The 17739-nt window shown below is 40.8% G+C and overlaps 1 protein-coding gene across 1 annotated transcript in view; it reads left to right on the top strand.

Moving 5' to 3' along the window:
* Positions 1-17739, top strand: part of LOC133989228 (endonuclease V-like) — a 65560-nt gene that overhangs the window by 28309 nt on the left and 19512 nt on the right. The window contains exon 8 of the mRNA XM_062428126.1: positions 6116-6185. Coding sequence (XP_062284110.1) covers positions 6116-6172 — 57 coding nt within the window. The 3' untranslated portion in view covers positions 6173-6185. The remainder of the gene's footprint in view (positions 1-6115; positions 6186-17739) is intronic.

The raw sequence follows: 17739 nt of genomic DNA, 5'->3' as shown, positions 1-17739 counted from the left end.
TTTATCTTCATTATTCCCGCTGAGATCAAGAATCTATCATTAAGCAAAATGTTCAAACCTGCTGAGGACAGCAGCACATTTACATACTCGTTAAAGGCCAGATTCGAATGTGTAGAAAAGGGAAATAAAAAAAAAAAACTTTTTAGTATATAAAACCCCCAGACTCTCATCTGACATCTATAAATGCTTCTTTTAATGCTGCATATATTGATTTATTGAGTTGGTTGGGCAGCAGAAACACTGACATCACCTGTCAAAGCTGGCAAACGTCTTACCAAACAATTGCTTATCCACACATTCATCTGAAATGGATGAATATTAGCATTCATTTGGAGTTTTTTCTCCAGCCATCATGTTGAAATTTAAGTCCAGTATTCTCTCTCCTTTTAGCTCTATGTTAACTCTGTGTTAAATGTTACTGTTGCATTTTGGTTTCTGTCATTTTTGCATTGTTGATCCACAATCTTGTCAAACAAATACTCAAAGTCCATGCTAGCAGCACTCAGGCACAGCTAGACTTTTAGTTAAATGTGACTTGCAAACTTCTGCATGGCAACATCAGTATGACATTACCATGGATTTATAATAATAGCTGGATAGGGTGCCACCGCTCAGCATTTCCCAGTGGTCACTCGTGGTATTGCAGCTATTAAAAAATAAAATAAATAAAATAAAAATTAAAAAAGTTGTCAATGTGATGTCATCACAATGTAAAGTCTGTGGGCCGAGTGGGAACTTGTGGGCGTGGCTAGCAGGGGAAACACTACTGCACATATTCAGTTGGCCACATAACCCGGAAGCTAGAAACTTTTTTTGGCGTATGCACCAGCCAATCAGTTCTTATAGGAATGAATGGGAGCCATTTTTGGCCCAGTATCCAGCTCTTATAATACATACATGGACATTACTAACACTGCTGTTTAGAAGGAATAATGTTTGTCATGGTTGCTATTTTAGTTTAGCATGTTAGCATGGTAATATTTGCTAATTAGCACATACCTGGAAGTATAGCTGAAGCTGGGCTGAGGCCAAAGTTTTGGTCAAACTGAAATGTTGATCAGATTTTGATGGTGAATAAAAAGTCACCAATGTTATTACAATTCATCCTGAAGGGGAAATGAATGTGTGTACCAAACTTAATGGAAATCCCCCCATTAGCTATTGAGATATCTCCCTTAAAACCAAAATGATCAACATCATAAACATACTAGAGGTGAATCCAGGGAACTGCCTAAGACATCATCTGTTAGGACAATGAGTGTAAAATATTTCATTGCAGTTGACCCAGTATTTGTCAAGATATTTCAGTCTGATCTATCAACCAACATTGCCACCTGTAGAGCCAAACATGTGGAGATGTTTGTTTCCTTCTCTTCTTCCACAAGTCAAATAATATCTATAGATAAAACAATAAGATAAATAACTGCTACCTCCAGCCACACTTATAGTAGTGGCATAATCACTTTCCTCACTGGTTTCTCTTTGAAAACAAGCCTGCGGAGACTTGACACTGACAGTGACACAACACGATGTCAACATAGTGTCGAGTGGAATTTGAAGGGAACAGACTGTCTAAGACTAAAAGTAAGTGAGAGAAAGAGAGAAGCCTACACAGGGGTCACGTCTGACAACTGACGGGGTAAAGCATCCATGAAGATTGACACCGGTGGGTCCGCTGGTGCCATCTGTACCGGCCGGTTTGTGGAACTTTTCTAAACGCGTGGAAAGGATGTGACTGATTTTAAACCGGAGCTCCTCTTCAGGCCCAGAGGCTGTCTAAATGTTAATATATGGCTGTCTGACATTTTTAGTGCTTCAGCCACTGGACTCTGGGCGTCCACAGAGAGATGGGAAGAGGGCTGGAGAGAGACGAAAGGAGCAGCCCAGGGGCGATATGAGAGAGGCCAAGGTGTAGATGAGAGGTGACATAGAGATTTGAGATGGGAGAAGGAAAGTAGTGAGATGTGGAGGAAAATTTTTAATGATTCAAGTGATAAATTGGATTTGGCTTGAAAAAAAAAATAAGTGAGGAAAGGTGGATTCCAGGGAGAAGGAGATTATTAAAATGATTTGGAAAAGGAAGAAGAGTTATAGAAAAGGAAAGGAAAGAGCAGGCTGGCATAGCTGCAGGGCTTAAGGGGCTTTGTGGGGCTGGAGGATAAAGACCTGCCCCAGGCCACTGGACCAAAGCCATGTCTCAGACACCTCTGCAAGTGTGTGTGTGTGTGGTCTGAATGTGCCAAAAGCTCCCACAGAGAGCCAGTAGAGCACATCTGTTCACCTGTGGATTCTCACCTTGCCAGGGACTGTGGCCAGAGGAAAGCAGTTTTGAACTGGTCAGACTTCAGTTGAGTCTTTTCTTTGCTCTGTGGCAACCCAGCTGTCACATTCTCTTCATCTTGGCACAGTTATTTTCCCCTCATTTTACCTTTTGTCAGGCAGACTCAGGTCAATGATTTATGCTGTGCCAAACCAGAGTGGGACATTTTATTTGTAGCTTTTTTTTTTAATAAGGTTTGTTGAGGTTCACACTGCCAAGCTAGAATTATAAAGTAACAAGACATGTAAGTAAGTGTTGCAGGAACTACGGGTGGCTGGTTTATTGGACATTTGTGTCAGCTTGGTGAAAAGATGAGTCCAAAAGTTTGAGTTCCTTTCTTGCAGCCTCTTCAGTGACATCCTCTCATCATTTTTAAAGGAATAGTTTGACATTTTGGAAAATATGCTTCTTCACTTTTTGTGCCAAGAGTTAGAACAAAAGATCAACGTTGCTTTCATATCTGTTTATGAAATACGAAGCTGGAGTCAGCAGCCTTTTTAGCCAAGCTTAAGCATAAAGGCTGTAAACAGGGGAAACGGCTAACCTCGCTCTGTCCGAAGGTAATAAAAATCTGCCTACCAGCCTCCCTTAATGCTCGCTAATTACCTCCACAAGCTAACCAGCTGCTCAAAGTTTCTTAACTTGAGGTGAAAGTATTTAAAAATGCTCCATGAAAGTGAAAAGCCCAAAACTTCAGCCGGCTCTGAAAGCTTCATTTGCAACGTTTTCTTTTTTTACTTTCCCGACAAGATATCAGCTTTTCACACACGTCTGTTAGCAGCCATCCATTTAGTTTGTTATTTGCTGGTGAGGTTGTTGGCGTTGTCCACTCTCATAGTTCGGATTAGATTCAGGCTCAAATGTGGACAGATGTGTAGTAGTTTCCATTTCAAGTACAGAAGAAGAAAAAAGGAGTTAAATATGACAACTGTTGTTTGTCCATGTAGCCTCTGGAGTCGGACGAAGTCTACTACAAAGTGGAAACAACCAAAAGCTGGCCAATCAGAAGAAGTCATTGTAATATGCTCTTCTTCACTGATTACCCTACAGTATCTAGCCAACCTACAGCCACTAGTAGTAGTCTATTACCTTCAGCTGTCTCCATCTGTCATGTGACCCCCACTTCGCAGATTGTAGAGGTCCCTAAAGAGTCTCAGCTGACACACTACCAGAAGTGGATCAAATTGTAGGGTGGTGCTTTAGAAAACAGAACGGTTGTGATTTGTTGAAGTGATAGCTGGGATATGATCAAATATTCATGAATTCTATAGTAGCAAAGTTTATACATTTATGTTATTAAAGTTTTACAAACAGAGCAAAGATTGTCTCTCTGTTTGTTCCCCTCAAGCAGGATGTGATAGATGAGGCGGACGGACCAGCGTTAGCATTGCTGTATGTTGTCTCTGTGTGTGTGTGTGTGTGTGTGTGTGTGTGTGTGTGTGTGTGTGTGTGTGTGTGTGTGTGTGTGTGTGTGTGTGTGTGTGTGTGTGTGTGTGTGTGTGTGTGTGTGTGTGTGTGTGTGTGTGTATGTGTATGTGTGTGTGTCCCTAAGCTGACTTTTTTTTCTTTATGGCACATTGTACATAAGCAGTTTCAAACCTTCTGTTCTGTTCTCTTTTTTGGGTTTCCAACATTTTTGCCTGGATCTCAACTAAGAGTATTTTTACTCAGCGAGCTGTGATCTGTGAAGGACACAGATCGCTTGTTAGCCCCTGCAGGCTTAACAGGCATTTTACATTTAGAAGTCTGGAAGAAACGGGCAACATAATAAGTGTAATAGAATATTTGCAGGCAGTGAAGAGTGGATTCAATTAGTTTTTGTGTGCAAGATTTTAGATAAACAGTCATTTTACAGTCTAAAGTAGTGGTGTATTAAACAAAAAGAATAGACGTGATGTTGGGTGTGAGCTTATTTGTCATGGTGTGTGTGTGTGTGTGTGTGTGTGTGTGTGTGTGTGTGTGTGTGTGTGTGTGTGTGTGTGTGTGTGTGTGTGTGTGTGTGTGTGTGTGTGTGTGTGTGTGTGTGTGTGTGTGTGTGTGTGTGTGCGTGCGTGCGTGCGTGTGCGTGTGCGTGTCTTTCATTGGTACAAAACATATATATATATATATCTATACTCCTCACACAAATACAAAGACGCAGGTCGTTGCCAGTCATTCACATCCAAATGGTATAACTAGCATCAAATGACTGTGTAAAGCAGTTTGATCAAGGCAGAGCAGGTTTATGAACTCAGACAGCTCACTGAATCAAAGCATTGATCAAAAGGCAGTGGGGTTGCTTTTATTTGATGCTGTTGAGAAGCAAATAGCACAAATTGGCCAAAAATAATCAAACCAAGGCTGATGTTTTTTTGTTTTTTTTGTTTTTTTCCCATTATAACAACTAATAGCGATCAATACTTTGCCACTCACCGAGCTGACTCTCTTTCCTCCAGTTTGCAGAGGGCTGCTCTCCAGTATACACTCAGCATCCAGAGTAATAAAACCTTAAGATATAGAACACACACGTGACCTGGGTCTATTTTGGTTCTTACTGTTAGTAGAGTCTGTGGTGCAGTTTCTTACATTTCACTCAAAATTTTGAGAATTACATTAAAATCATTATTACCTTTGTGTTGGACTACGGCTCACCCACAAACACACACTTCCTATTTCTTTTTCTCATTTACAAGTCGGTTAAATGACATTGACATATTGGCATTTGAATTGATTTACATTCCTGATGGCAACACCATTTCGACAAGCTGGTCAGCATCCAACCCATGTTGAAACCTGTTTGAGAGGAGGGACGGCTCATGTGGGTTGACCCTTACAGATAGACCCCCTGATGCAGATTTAAAAAAAAAAAAAAACATTACAAATGACTGTTAAAATATAATGATGTTTTTGTTGTTTGTCTATAGATAGGCTATAGATACATATGGTGTGGGATAAAGTTACAACTTCTTTAAATTTAGGCAACCTTCATCGTCATGGCTACAAAGATAACCACAAGGTTAAGGTATGGCAACGATCATAGTTACAGTTTTTTAAATACTGTCCTGACTCACAGCTGGGAATGTGACATTCCACAATTAACTTGACTTAACTTCATGAACATTACCAGTCAAAAGTTTGGACACACCTTCCCTATGCACTTAAATGAGAAAGTGAGTCCAAACTGTTGACTGGTATTGTAGGCACAAGTCGCTGTGTCAGTTTGAATGGGGTATAAAGTTGAAACAGTTTAAAAAGTGATCCTTCAAGATTATAGCTGACTGGATGATACACACAAAAAGGAAATATCAAGCCAATCAGATCATAAGCAGCAAACCAGCACCTGCCAAGTTCTGGTCATCATATTCAATGAGTCAAGTTGTCATTATTGATCCTTACACCTCCACAGCATGAGGTTTGGTTTGAACCATTATGCAGCGAGAATAACTATAAAATGTCATTATAAATGCTGCATCATAGTAATTATGGAACCACAGAGATCTTTTTTTTTTTTTTAATGGCACCTAAGTTAGTCCCATAATGATATTTAGATGGAAATACTTGCTGAGAAAACATTTGTGCAAACATCCGTCTGTGTCAATGTGATTTATGTTGTTTGGCAGCAAATAGAGTTTGGTTTGTTCTGGCAGAAAACCGACTTTAGTTTGCATCAAGCCACTTCATTTTAATTGCAAACTTCAGAAGCATGTGTCAGGACTTTGCTGCTCACCTCTGATCACAGCACAGCAACTGAAGACAGTGTGTGACAACCGTCTATCTCCTTTCTTCCCCCTTCCGTCTTCCCCGTTCCCCTCACAGGCCGACTGTCGCTCCAGAGAATACCTTCGCATACACTTCCCCTCTGCAGATACATGACTCAAAGAATGAGGTAAGTGACAAAGTATACACCACACACGTGCATTCTCACCCTCTCAATTGACGCGCTCGCACATACACTCACACAAATTGTATGTGTGATACCGTGGCGCTCATTTAGAGAGAAACGATTTCAGTCTCAAAATAGGCTTAAAAGCCACAGCGAGTGACTCACTGAGGAATTTCCTTAAATCCCAAAGTTAAGCCAAGTTTGTTGGTAGCGAGCCTAATTATTCTCATCAAAATTTTCTTTTTAAATTAAGCAAATTTATTATAGAGGTGGATCTTCAAAAAAAAAAAAAAAAAGAAAGTTTCTGAATTTGCTAAATGTCTTTCATTCTGTGCAGCTTATTAGCTTGAGCACAGTAGGGAGAAAGCAAGAGATGAGTTTAAATCAAACAGTTCAAATTAAACTCATATATCACAAACACTGTGTAGTCTACATTAAACAGGTCCTGATCCCTGTTTCTTTTTTTTTGGTGCTTTCTCTCAGACTCCAGAGGTCACATAGGAGCACTCAGCGAGGTTAGAAGTCTTTGTTTTGCTTAAAGATGAAAGCTTCAACTCAGGCTTCCTGTTTCAGTGACTGTACACAACTTTATCCTCCTGCAGCAGCGGAGGGGGGGGAGTTTAAGAATTTAAGAGCCTCTGACAGTTTTTCTCTGCATTTTCGGAGGGGCGTGCACGGGGCAGAGGTGAGCTAAGGATGCCTGGGGTTAAGCAGAGATGCACAGGGAAGAAAGAAGAAGAGAGGGAATGATGAGGAGAGAGAGGAAAAACCTTTTGATCCTGAGATTCTCATCCGAAATAACAGGCGGCTCCGCTCTCTTCGACCCTACCTCCCTCATTACCGTTCAAAGCCGCGGGACCGTTAGCACTCACATAATTCGAAGACTCAATCATCATTTCGCTGTCAATCTCGTAAAGTGAAATAGTTTCAAACGTGCTCAGAATCCTAAATTCGAGAGGGGTGAAGTTGAGCTGCTTGTGTGAGCTCACCCGTACAGGTTCGCTCACTGTGGCTCACACGCTGCGGCGTCCGAGGGCGTGCGCGCGAGTGCTCTCACATCCCTCAGCGTGCCCCACTGGGAAACATAATGGGATGTCCGTATTCATCCGCTCAGAAGCACCCTGACGTGGTGAATCCTCTGAGCGCGCTCCGCTCTTTGATCAGCCTTTCTACAAAGAGACTGAGACAGGGAGAGAAGCTTTGTGCTGAGTATGCAGGGCTGCAGCGGGTTCCTCTAGGCCTTAACCCAGCTTTACCCTCTCACTGACTCAACAGGCTGCAGGCACGTTTGATCAGACTGTACATTAGTGGCCAGAGCTGGTGAGCTATACTTTGCAGGCTGGTGATCTCATAGGTTTGTTACAGCAGGAGGAGAATTCGTATCCATGCATCATTATCACCAATGCTGAATATTTGATGGGTACGTGACTTATGAAGTGTGTCTGTTTATCCGCAAGAGCACATTATCATTCAGTTTGTATCTGGTTAATGATGTCGTTCATGGGCTTTGAGTTTAATGTTGATAGGTGTTGCTTGTAGTGACAACCCACAGAGAATTATCTGTGTCTTTGAGCATATTGTTCGGGTTTTTTTATTGCATAACTTCACAGTTCTGGTTCAGTGTCACTGCTCTCATCAGCATCTTTACAGGCAGCTGCAGGCAGCTGTTTTCAGCAGGAAAGCTGTGATAGACCCACTGTGCACTACATACACAGCACCAAACCATAGATGAAGTTAGTTACCAGATGGGATACATAGCATCAGGCAGCGTTAGAGCTCCATAACCCTCAGCTTGTCGCACCGTCTCCAAGTGGTCAGTAACTGATTATAGGTTTGACTTTTCCAAGATTTTTAGTAATAGAAAACGGAGAAGTTGGACCTTAGACTGGAGATGATGTAATCTAATTTCTTCAATAAGGCCTCCATATGAAACAACAAAATATGTCATTGGTCCCTGCACTGCAGAACAACACATAGAGGTGTTTTCTGATCAGACACATTATTTGTAATGTGCTTTCCAAACAGGAAACAAACAGCAATCTCCCATCTTAAAAAATATTCCAATGTTTTCTGGATTACTTCAAGATTAGACTTTCCACACAAATCTATCCCGTTTCAGCCGAAACACTTCTCCGTTCTAGACTTTTTATCACCACTTCTTTCGCAAATTGAATCCAGTCTTGGCCAAATTTGGTAAGTGGGATATTTGAATGAGACTGAAGGAAAAGCCATGCTGATCTATAGCAGACTGCCAAGCCCCATTTCCCCAGCATACTAACAGGAGTCCGATATATATTTCAACTGATATTATCAGCTGATATCAGCCTATCAAAGCTATATCGGTATTGATGTCTATGCCGTCAAATATTTGCTGAATTTTTAAAAAAGCTATATAGGCCAATTTTTTTTCCTAATTGAACATTTTTCCTAATTCAGGTTTATTATATACATATTCAACTCCCAGTGAAGTTTACTGTTTCTGTGCACTGATGTCATTTTATTAAAATGAAGTTTATTTTTAAAGTGTAAAATATCATGTCTCCATTACATATCTATCTACAAATGTTTGGTAACCACATTTGGGGGGAAAAAAGTATCTTTATGTACATATTCTGTATATAAGATTATCCATATCAGAATTTTTTTTATTCCCTAATATCGGCATCAGCCCCAAAAAGCCAGTGTCAGTCAGGCCCTAATACTAACATTTAAGCATTATTATAATATCTGGCCTTGTAGCCACACCAGATAAATCCATATTACATATTTGCATCATGTTACATGTTCATAGCAGTTAGAAAAAACAGATACAAACAAACAGTCTTCTTTTTAAATAAATACTGCATTTTATTTAGGTGTAACTGCCAGAAATAGTGGTTTGCAGCCATGTAGCCACTACTTTGTTGCCACTTCTGTTGATCTTTTTAACCAGTGGGAGATAGTGTAGCTGTCAGAAACTCCACAGAATTACAACTATCAGGTTGACGTGAGCAGATTTTAGCTCTCAGCTGCTCGTGATTGTGGTCTGTATGATGTGACGTGAGCATGGCAACGTCCCTAATACTACTGGACAGGAATTGTTGTTTTGCAGCTGCCGTCAGCCAATCAGCAGGTTTGCCTGACGCTTGGTGATGCAGATTCATATCCAGCTGCGGATTTAAAATGCATAAATGTTTTCTATTATTAAACTGTGGAAGATTGTAAAGCCTTGGCGAAGGTTTTTGTGTTTTGAAGATGTTCAGGCCTTTAGGATCCGACTGGAAAACAGCTTAATGAAACAACAGCGAAAGGTTTTTGAGGGAAGAATGTAACTTTGTGTTATGTTCCCCAACACTATTTTTAAATGCCTAGAAAAAAAGATGCTTCTAAGGTTTGAAAATAGAGGATATTTTTAGGAAAATGACTGACAAGAGCAGAGATCATACCTCAGAAATAATGGCTTTAAGTATCCATCAATATGTATTTTACCTTAGTCTTATTCATTTGCTACCTTTGTGCAATCACGCAATGTTTGTAAGGTATTAAATGCAACATCAGTTGTCATCCTTCTTTTTGAATACCTTATGAACACAGGCAGGATATCCACCTCTAACTCAGAGTGCTACATTATCAAGATGAACTCATTCCAGCACTCACCTGCGGATTGGCCGGGGCCAATCCGCAGGTGACAGCGGACCGCGGTTCGTGTCCCTGGGAGGAAGAGGAAGAGAAATAGAGTTTCTGTGTCTGTCAAAGAGAGAGGAGAGAGACATGAAAGACGGAGTGGCAGGAGAGGAGATGAAGAGGTCTGAACAGAGGAGGAAAACAACGGGGGGGTGCAGAGGGAGGGAAAGAGTAAGAGTGAGGAAAAATCAATGTCTGCGTTAAGAGAGAAGAAGAAAGGAGCGGAGGCAAGAGGACAAGAACATACTGTAGCAGTGATTGAGTTGATGTAATGATAAGCAAATTTCTCCTAGTTTAACTTTTTGTATTTACAACTATTGAAGGCTTTTATGTGATTTTACTGATACTTGAACTATAGGAAAATACTATAAATACTATAAATACTGGTCAACTTTTACTTTCACTTGTTGATTTGAGTGTCCTGCACCTTTCAGGACACTAACCAATAACAACTAGGATGGCTGCAGGACAAATCATAGTACACAGTTCCACAAGTTCACAAGCAGAACACAGCAAAACATTTAGTTTAATTGGCAGAAATGTCCTGTTGAGATGGATACAGAGTTATCTGTCTTAGCAGCCAAGCCTCTGTAAATCTTCATCTTAATGAGTCAATTCAATTTTTGAACTTTGGGCAACCAAAATATACTCCTTCTGCTATTTTGCTGTTTGTATTATTGCATTTATCCAGTTAAACGCAGCAAAAAAAGAGAAACTAGAATTTGCAGGGATTTTAATACATTATATGATCACTGTATGGGAAATACAAACTAGATGAGGGAGAGAAGCTCCTCTTTTAGTGTCTGGATACATCAGTTTTGTCTTTTTATTCTTAAATATGCATTTCATCCTCACTCCCATCCAACCAAAAATTAGGGAAATGAATTGTTTAAAGGTGCACCATGTGGCTTATAATGCTTCACTGTCAGTTCCCAGTTGCTCTCCTGGTGATAACATTATAGTCCAGGTTAAATCAATAACATACACAGCACAGTGGCAGCACAGTACAGAGGTTATTCCAACAAGGTTTCGCTTAAAGAACAGAGGTCCCAGTCGATATATACTGTGATCGAATTACAGTAAGGTTAAAGTAGTAAACATCTGGGTTCTATTTACTGCTACATATCAACTCATCCACTTCATACAGCAATGCAAATGCACTATTATGTTTATTTTATTTGCTTTTTTTAAACTGGTGATGTTGTTCTGGTAGAGCATTGCAAGTGTGCATCATGCAAAAAGGATGTGTAATTGTTGCTGTCTATTTGTGGCTTTCGACTAATTAAATATCAAAAATAATCTCTCTTTGGAAAGACTTATTAATGGTATTTTCCCTCATAATTTGATACTAAAACGGTGTGTGTAATGAGCGAGGAAACACAGGGAGAGAGAGGGGGTGGAAATGAGCAACAGAAGTAGATTTTTAAACAACTTTAAGTGTTAATTATGTGTGAGTCATGTGAAAGGTTTTATTACTCACACCGCACACACACCATTGTCTCGAGCTATCAGCAGGCCATCAGGAACGTGTTGAGTTACAGCTACGGAAATTGTTTCAATCAACTTCATGCTGTTATACAAACTTTACTGCCCTTTTCAAAAACATTCTGAAAATGTCATGGAAAATGTTGTGGAGGCAGTTGGCCCCAAGGTTGGACGGATGAGCTCTGTCGGGAGCAGCCGCTCTCATTAAAAAGTTATAGTGGTACAAGGACACAGCTTGTTGCTGGAGGTACTATTCAGCGTCAGAATTAACTGGAGGACTGAGCTAAAGGGGCAGAGAATGTTTCATCGCCCTCCTCAGACTCGTTCTTCTCTCCACAGAAACACCAGTTCAACCATAAATCATTGTTTAAATTTTTTAAAACACCATTACCTCATTTCATTTCAATTTGGGCTGAAATTAAGCTGTTATATTTGAGTTACTGACAAACTGCGCCACCATGGATGAATGTGTACGTACGTATGTGTTAGTGTCATAGGTCACTGTTTTGGACTTTTGGGTTTACCAGTTAGATTTCTACAGAACGGGGCCGGTGTCACTTTTAGGTTCAAACTCACAATCTAGAGTTAATGATCTGCTTTGATTTTTAGCAGTTTTACTTTAATGACTTTTTATGACAGAGATGCATTCATATATTTCACATGTTGCCCATTAAACACTGTTTTGTTGTTTGTTTGACATCCATTAGCCATACATTTCATTTTTCAGTCCACCACTTTGGTCTAGATTACCCACTAAAAATAACTGGATTCCAATTTTACCCCGTTTTATTTAATACCAATAAACCAGTTAATAATTCATATGTACAGTATTGGTGCACTGGTTAATACCAATGCACCAATACAACACTGGTTTAATAACAAGACAAGGTGTTCACTCAGTCTAAGTGTTATTTTTTATTTTACTCTTGGGTTTGGGTTACCCAAACTAAACCTTGTTATAATCTACTCTACACTTTTTAAAGTTACATGTTACGCTGTATTATTGATTATGACTATACCTCTATTGCATAATACTCCCATATGCAATAAAGTGTCAACTGAGGACCACTGACCCATCTTAAATTTATTTAAGTACTCCCATACGGCCTCATAGAACAGCTAGCATCGCTGTAGACTCTAATTATTATTTCTCTACTTAAAGGACCAGTGTGTAGGATTTAGTAGCATCTAGCAGTGAGGTTGCAACCAACTGAATATCTCAAACCCCCCTTCCAAGTGTGTAGAAGAGGTAACAAAAACATATTCTCAGCTGATTATACACTAGTACTACAAAACGTAGGCTGTGTTCGAAACCGCATACTTTCCTACTACTCGTACTGACTCTGACGTCATTTGGAGTATATAGTGTGTTTCAACTGCGTAGTATGCGATTTAGAGTATGCGAGAAGTTCCCGGATGGTTTACTAGATTTGCCAGAAATGCGGAGTATGCATCAAGAGCTGACTAATCATACTCAAATTACCCAAGATCCAACGTAACTTCTGAAAAAAACCAAAATACAAACGTCACAGATCACCACCTCGGTGGTTTCAAGTTAGCTATAGCGAGGGTATGTTCGCTTCCTGTTTTCAAAATAAAAGCACCAATTCTATCGTTATGGTTTTCTTAATAATAAAAGGTAACGGGTGTTTTATTTTGTGAAAATGACTGGAAGTGCGTTACTTGCTACGGCTAACTCCGAATTCGCAGGAACAAAACTTTAAACAGGTGTTATTTGGACAAATTAGCGTCACATTGTGGATTTAAAGGGCTACTTTCGTGCTTAAAAAGGTTAGAAATGTCGATAAAGTGGTATATTTATAGAGTTAGAGCTCAAATGAAATCTGTTTCAGCCTGCTGATTTCAGCTCGGGTAGGGACGAAATGCATTGTGGGTTATCGTGTAGTTTGCTACAGTGTAAACGGTCTGCTTACTATCTGGTCGTTTAGTGTGTAGTGTGTAGTATAGAAGTATGTAGTATGTAGTATGCGGTTTCGAACACAGCCGTAGTCATGAATGTAGTTACGAAGCCACTAAATTTTACACACTGCACCTTTAATGTCACCAGTCTCTGTAGATTTCTGTAGCTTCCTTCAGCATTATGTAAACTAGTTGGTATGTAAAATGATTTGGTTATGATAGAGTTCAATTTAGTCAATTCTGTATCTGAAAGTTTGCTAGATAAACATGTGTGTGTGTGTGTGTGTGTGTATGTGTGTGTGTGTGGCTCAGGTGTGTCCTAGAGGACTGTAGCCTCTGGCGTTGTTTGTCAGGCTTCGGCCCAGACTGAACCAGACTGTGGAGCAAACAGTACTGACGCCAACTCTGCTTCTAAGGGATGGTAAATAAAACATGTTAAGGTGACTCAGGGGCACAAAGCTTTAATGATATTTTTTCTGTCTGACTGTGTCTAGCTCTCTGTGTCTCTGTTCGTTCTCTCACAGACATACTCAGTGAAGTCAAAAAATCAAGTGAACATTGAGAAGTAGGATTCATTTATGAATCCCCTTTGAGAGTGAGTGGAGAAATACGAGGTACTAGCAAGGCATTCTGTATCTGCTGACCCATAATAACCTTGTATTTATTACCATTAAAGAATACTTTACAGTTTGGGTCTTATTTTCATAGTTTAGCCAATCATATCTACAGAATTATACCAATAAAACCAGTAAATTTGGAGATCTGTGAAGTCTTATGGGGCAAAAACAATCAGACAGATATCAAACAAACCCTCAGGTGAGCCAAACTTATTGGCAAACACATAAAAACAGTCTCCTTGTGGAACGGTGGTCAGGATGAGCTCACTTTCAGTTTTACCTCCAAATATATTTTAAAGTCTGATCCAGCTCTAGCTTCTTTTTTTTTTCCTAATTATCACCTGTCTCCTCAGTTCCTCTCAACCCTACAGACGATTTAGCCTTTTGGAACTTTTGCAGCCCTCGACTTTTTACCGCTCGGTTCGGTCTCGCCGCTCTCATCGACCTCATTTCCAGCAGCAGAAGGCTGTTGTTTTTTTCAGCCAAAGAAATAATAATAGCTGTGATAAACTCACTGAGTGCTACCTGCTCAGCATCAAACAGCAGGCGGGTAAAGTTAGTGAGTAGCTTGGTGCATAATGGAGCTTTTAGCAGCTAAAGAGCGTTTCTACCATTGAAGCTCGCTCTATGGAAGTTCATGTCGGCTTATAAAAGAGGAGCAGCTGTTTTTTGCTCCCTTGTATTAAAAATAAGAAAACAAAACATGGAGTATCATATCAACTGTGAATGTCAGCCTTAATGTAATCTAGTGAACAAAGACCCCTTGCATCAAAAGCATTCTATATCACATCCTGCTAGAGTGCAAAGCCATTTAAATGTCGCTGCATCATCGCTGTTTGTTATGTTGCTTCTTCTACGATTTCTCTTCTCTCTCTTTCTGTGCGTGTGTGTGTGCATGTTCACACACACATATGCATGAAGTATGAACACGGAACAGAAAAACGTTCCCCGTTCAACTTGAAATCGAAGCCGGAGTTTTCTCCTCCTAAGGATCCCCCGTAGGCATTTCCTCTATTGTGCCGTTGTTTTCCTTTCTCTTATTCGTCCTTGTTTCAGCATCCACCGCTTATTGTTCCCTGGTTTGTTCCGGCATTACTGGTTCGGCTTCATCGTAATTTGATTGCGCTTTGTATAAATTCGAGCTCTCTCTAATCTGTTCTGTGAGACTCATCCTCTATCTGGCAGGAAGATGAAATCACTGGCACATTCAGCTTTTTGTTGAGATATTAACAGATGGAGTCATTTTGAGCTCGTCAAGGACGAGTTTCAGCCAAGAGTTGTTTATGTTATTTTTATTCTTTTAATTAATGACTCTGGCATTTTTGGTGTCCATGTTTTCTATCTTTTTCTTAACCCTCCAACGCCTTGATGTGTCTTCCCCTCCATGCGTTCCTCCCTGTGGAGAGAGTTGCACAGTGTGCCTCAAGCAGCGGCAGGCAGCAGGGCCGACAGAGTACAGTAACAGAGTGTGTGTGTGTGTGTGTGTGTGTGTGTGTGTGTGTGTGTGTGTGTGTGTGTGTGTGTGTGTGTGTGTGTGTGTGTGTGTGTGTGTGTGTGTGTGTGTGTGTGTGTGTGTGTGTGTGTGTGTGTGTGTGTGTGTGTGTATTTATGCATTGAAGAAGGGGATTGGAAGAAAAGATGATAGGATGATAGGAAAGGAGATAAATTGCGAAAAGGTCAGAAAGTGTAAGGGTGGCTAGGGGGTTTGTGCTTGTGTGTGTGTCTGTGTGTGTCTGTGTATGTGTGTGTCTGTATTTATGCTAATTTAGGGGGCTGAGAGCAGAGATGATAGCGAGAGAAATAAATCAAGAGATGGTTTGAAAGTTAAAGGGTGGGTGGGAGCGAGAGGGAGAGTTGACATGGCATCATTGGACTGTGAAAGAGTTTCTCTCCCTGTTCATTCCCCGCTTTTATCGGCATTCTGTCATCTGTTTCCACGCCAACAGAGATACAAATTGCATAGGAAAGAGAAAAAGGGGGGAAGAGAAAAAGTGTGTGCTGTACATTTGTAGAGCAAACCCTTAAGAGGCTCACTCCCTTGGATCAGAGGAGGAGGAGGAGGAGAAAGGGTGATGGGGATGATGTGAAGGCAGTTGCAGAGGGAGAAAAGCCCGACGCTTGATGTGGAGGTGGAAGCCTGCAGAGGGAGGAAAGACCCTTCCCCTTCTTTTTCTTTTCTCTCATTATCCATCCAACCTCCTGTCTGTGTGATGTGGCGGAGGAGCAACCGCATCCATTTCATCATGCCTGGCCTCACACAGAAAAACCCTCAGCATCGCCTTTTTTTTTGTTTTTGCGCCCGCCTCACCTCGCCTCGCTCTGCCAGAACGCCGCCATGCGCCGCTCAAGTGTTGATAAATTGCCACCACCTGCCTCATTTTTCACCAGCTCCGCTTCGTCGTCGAACACATACGCACTGACACAAAAAAACCCTGTGGACTCCTTGGTGATAACAAGAACGATCGCTGGAATGAGAGATGGGAAGACAGAGGGAAAGGGCAAAAGGGTGGGTGGATAATTTGGGGGGGTTTTGGGGAAGTGGGGGGGGGGGGGGGGGGGGGGCGTGAGGTGGATCAGAAGAAGAAAACAAGCAGAAGCGAACATGACTTTGTTTAGTTTTTGACAGACTGGTATAGGACGGGACAGCACAGCTTGCCAGTGACAAAAACTGGCCTTTTTATGGCCCTGCAGAAGAATCCAGTTGTATTTCAGTTGAGTAAAGTCAAACAAATGCACTGTTGAAAATGTTGCAACAACATTTTCAGTATACTTGGATTTACTGTCTACACATCTTACTTTAATAGCTTGAGGAGGAGCAAAAAGAAGACGGGATGAACGGGCCCTCGCTACTCCGTCCCAAAACATTGAAATTTGCCGCCATACCAAACCCATCAGATTTAACAGAGGTGAAAGATTTTCATAACTTTTAATTTTCAAGGTCTTAATATGACACCAGGCAAATTTGAAGTCGATGGGGTTAAATCTGTAGGAGGAGTCAGTTAAAGTACGAGGAGTGGAAATGGTGAAAATGGCGCCAAAATCGCAACTTTGAATCAAAACGGCTGACTTCCTGTTGGAGGAATGGCTCTAAGACACTTTTTTGTGCATCTTTACGTGACACATATGCATACCGAATTTTGTTCATCTACATCAATCTGGAGCGAGGGGCAGAATTTTTAAAATGTGCCTAGGGGGCACTGTTGAGCAATTTCTTCCCACCTATTTACCATAAAATATAACATTTTTCACCAGTTCTAATGTGTGTGCAAATTTTTGTGCAAATTTAGGCCCTCAAAAATGAGTTTCGGAAAAAATAAGAACACAAGGAACTAGAACGAGAAAGATTATTCCTTAAGATGCAATAAGGCCTTTGCATTATTAGTGCTCGGGCCCTAATTAGAGGTACAAAAAGGTCTAAAGTGTTGTTTTTTTAAGTTAAAATCTCAACAGCTGTGGCCTTTAAACAATTTCACTGCACCACAAACAACTTTACCTGTTTCCTGTAACCACCCTGTTGCAACAATGCAGTCATTTCCAGCATCCGTGTGACTGTAAATCACATCCCAAGACGATCGTGATGGAAGGGTTGAGTCACTCCATAGATCTGTGCGTAAGCTGCTGTGTTCAGAAGATACTACTGCAGAGGAAAGGTCTGCAGGTGACTCAGTGCTGCAGAAAGAAAGACACACAGACGAGTAAATCAATAAAATGTTCACCTGTCTGTTAGTCCGTGCTCCCATCATGCTTTGACCTTTTCCTGTGTCTTTTTTCCCCCCGGTGGTGGATGATGCCAGTGAGGGATGGTGAAGGTTTTTACACTGATGTATGTCTGTTCAAGTCATACAAGTCACTGGGTGGGTAGATTGTGTTTG

Source organism: Scomber scombrus, chromosome 2, assembly GCF_963691925.1.
Source record: "Scomber scombrus chromosome 2, fScoSco1.1, whole genome shotgun sequence".
Classification (NCBI taxonomy): domain Eukaryota; kingdom Metazoa; phylum Chordata; class Actinopteri; order Scombriformes; family Scombridae; genus Scomber; species Scomber scombrus.
Note: the sequence above shows the minus strand (reverse complement) of the source record. Positions and strands in the feature narration are given on the sequence as shown.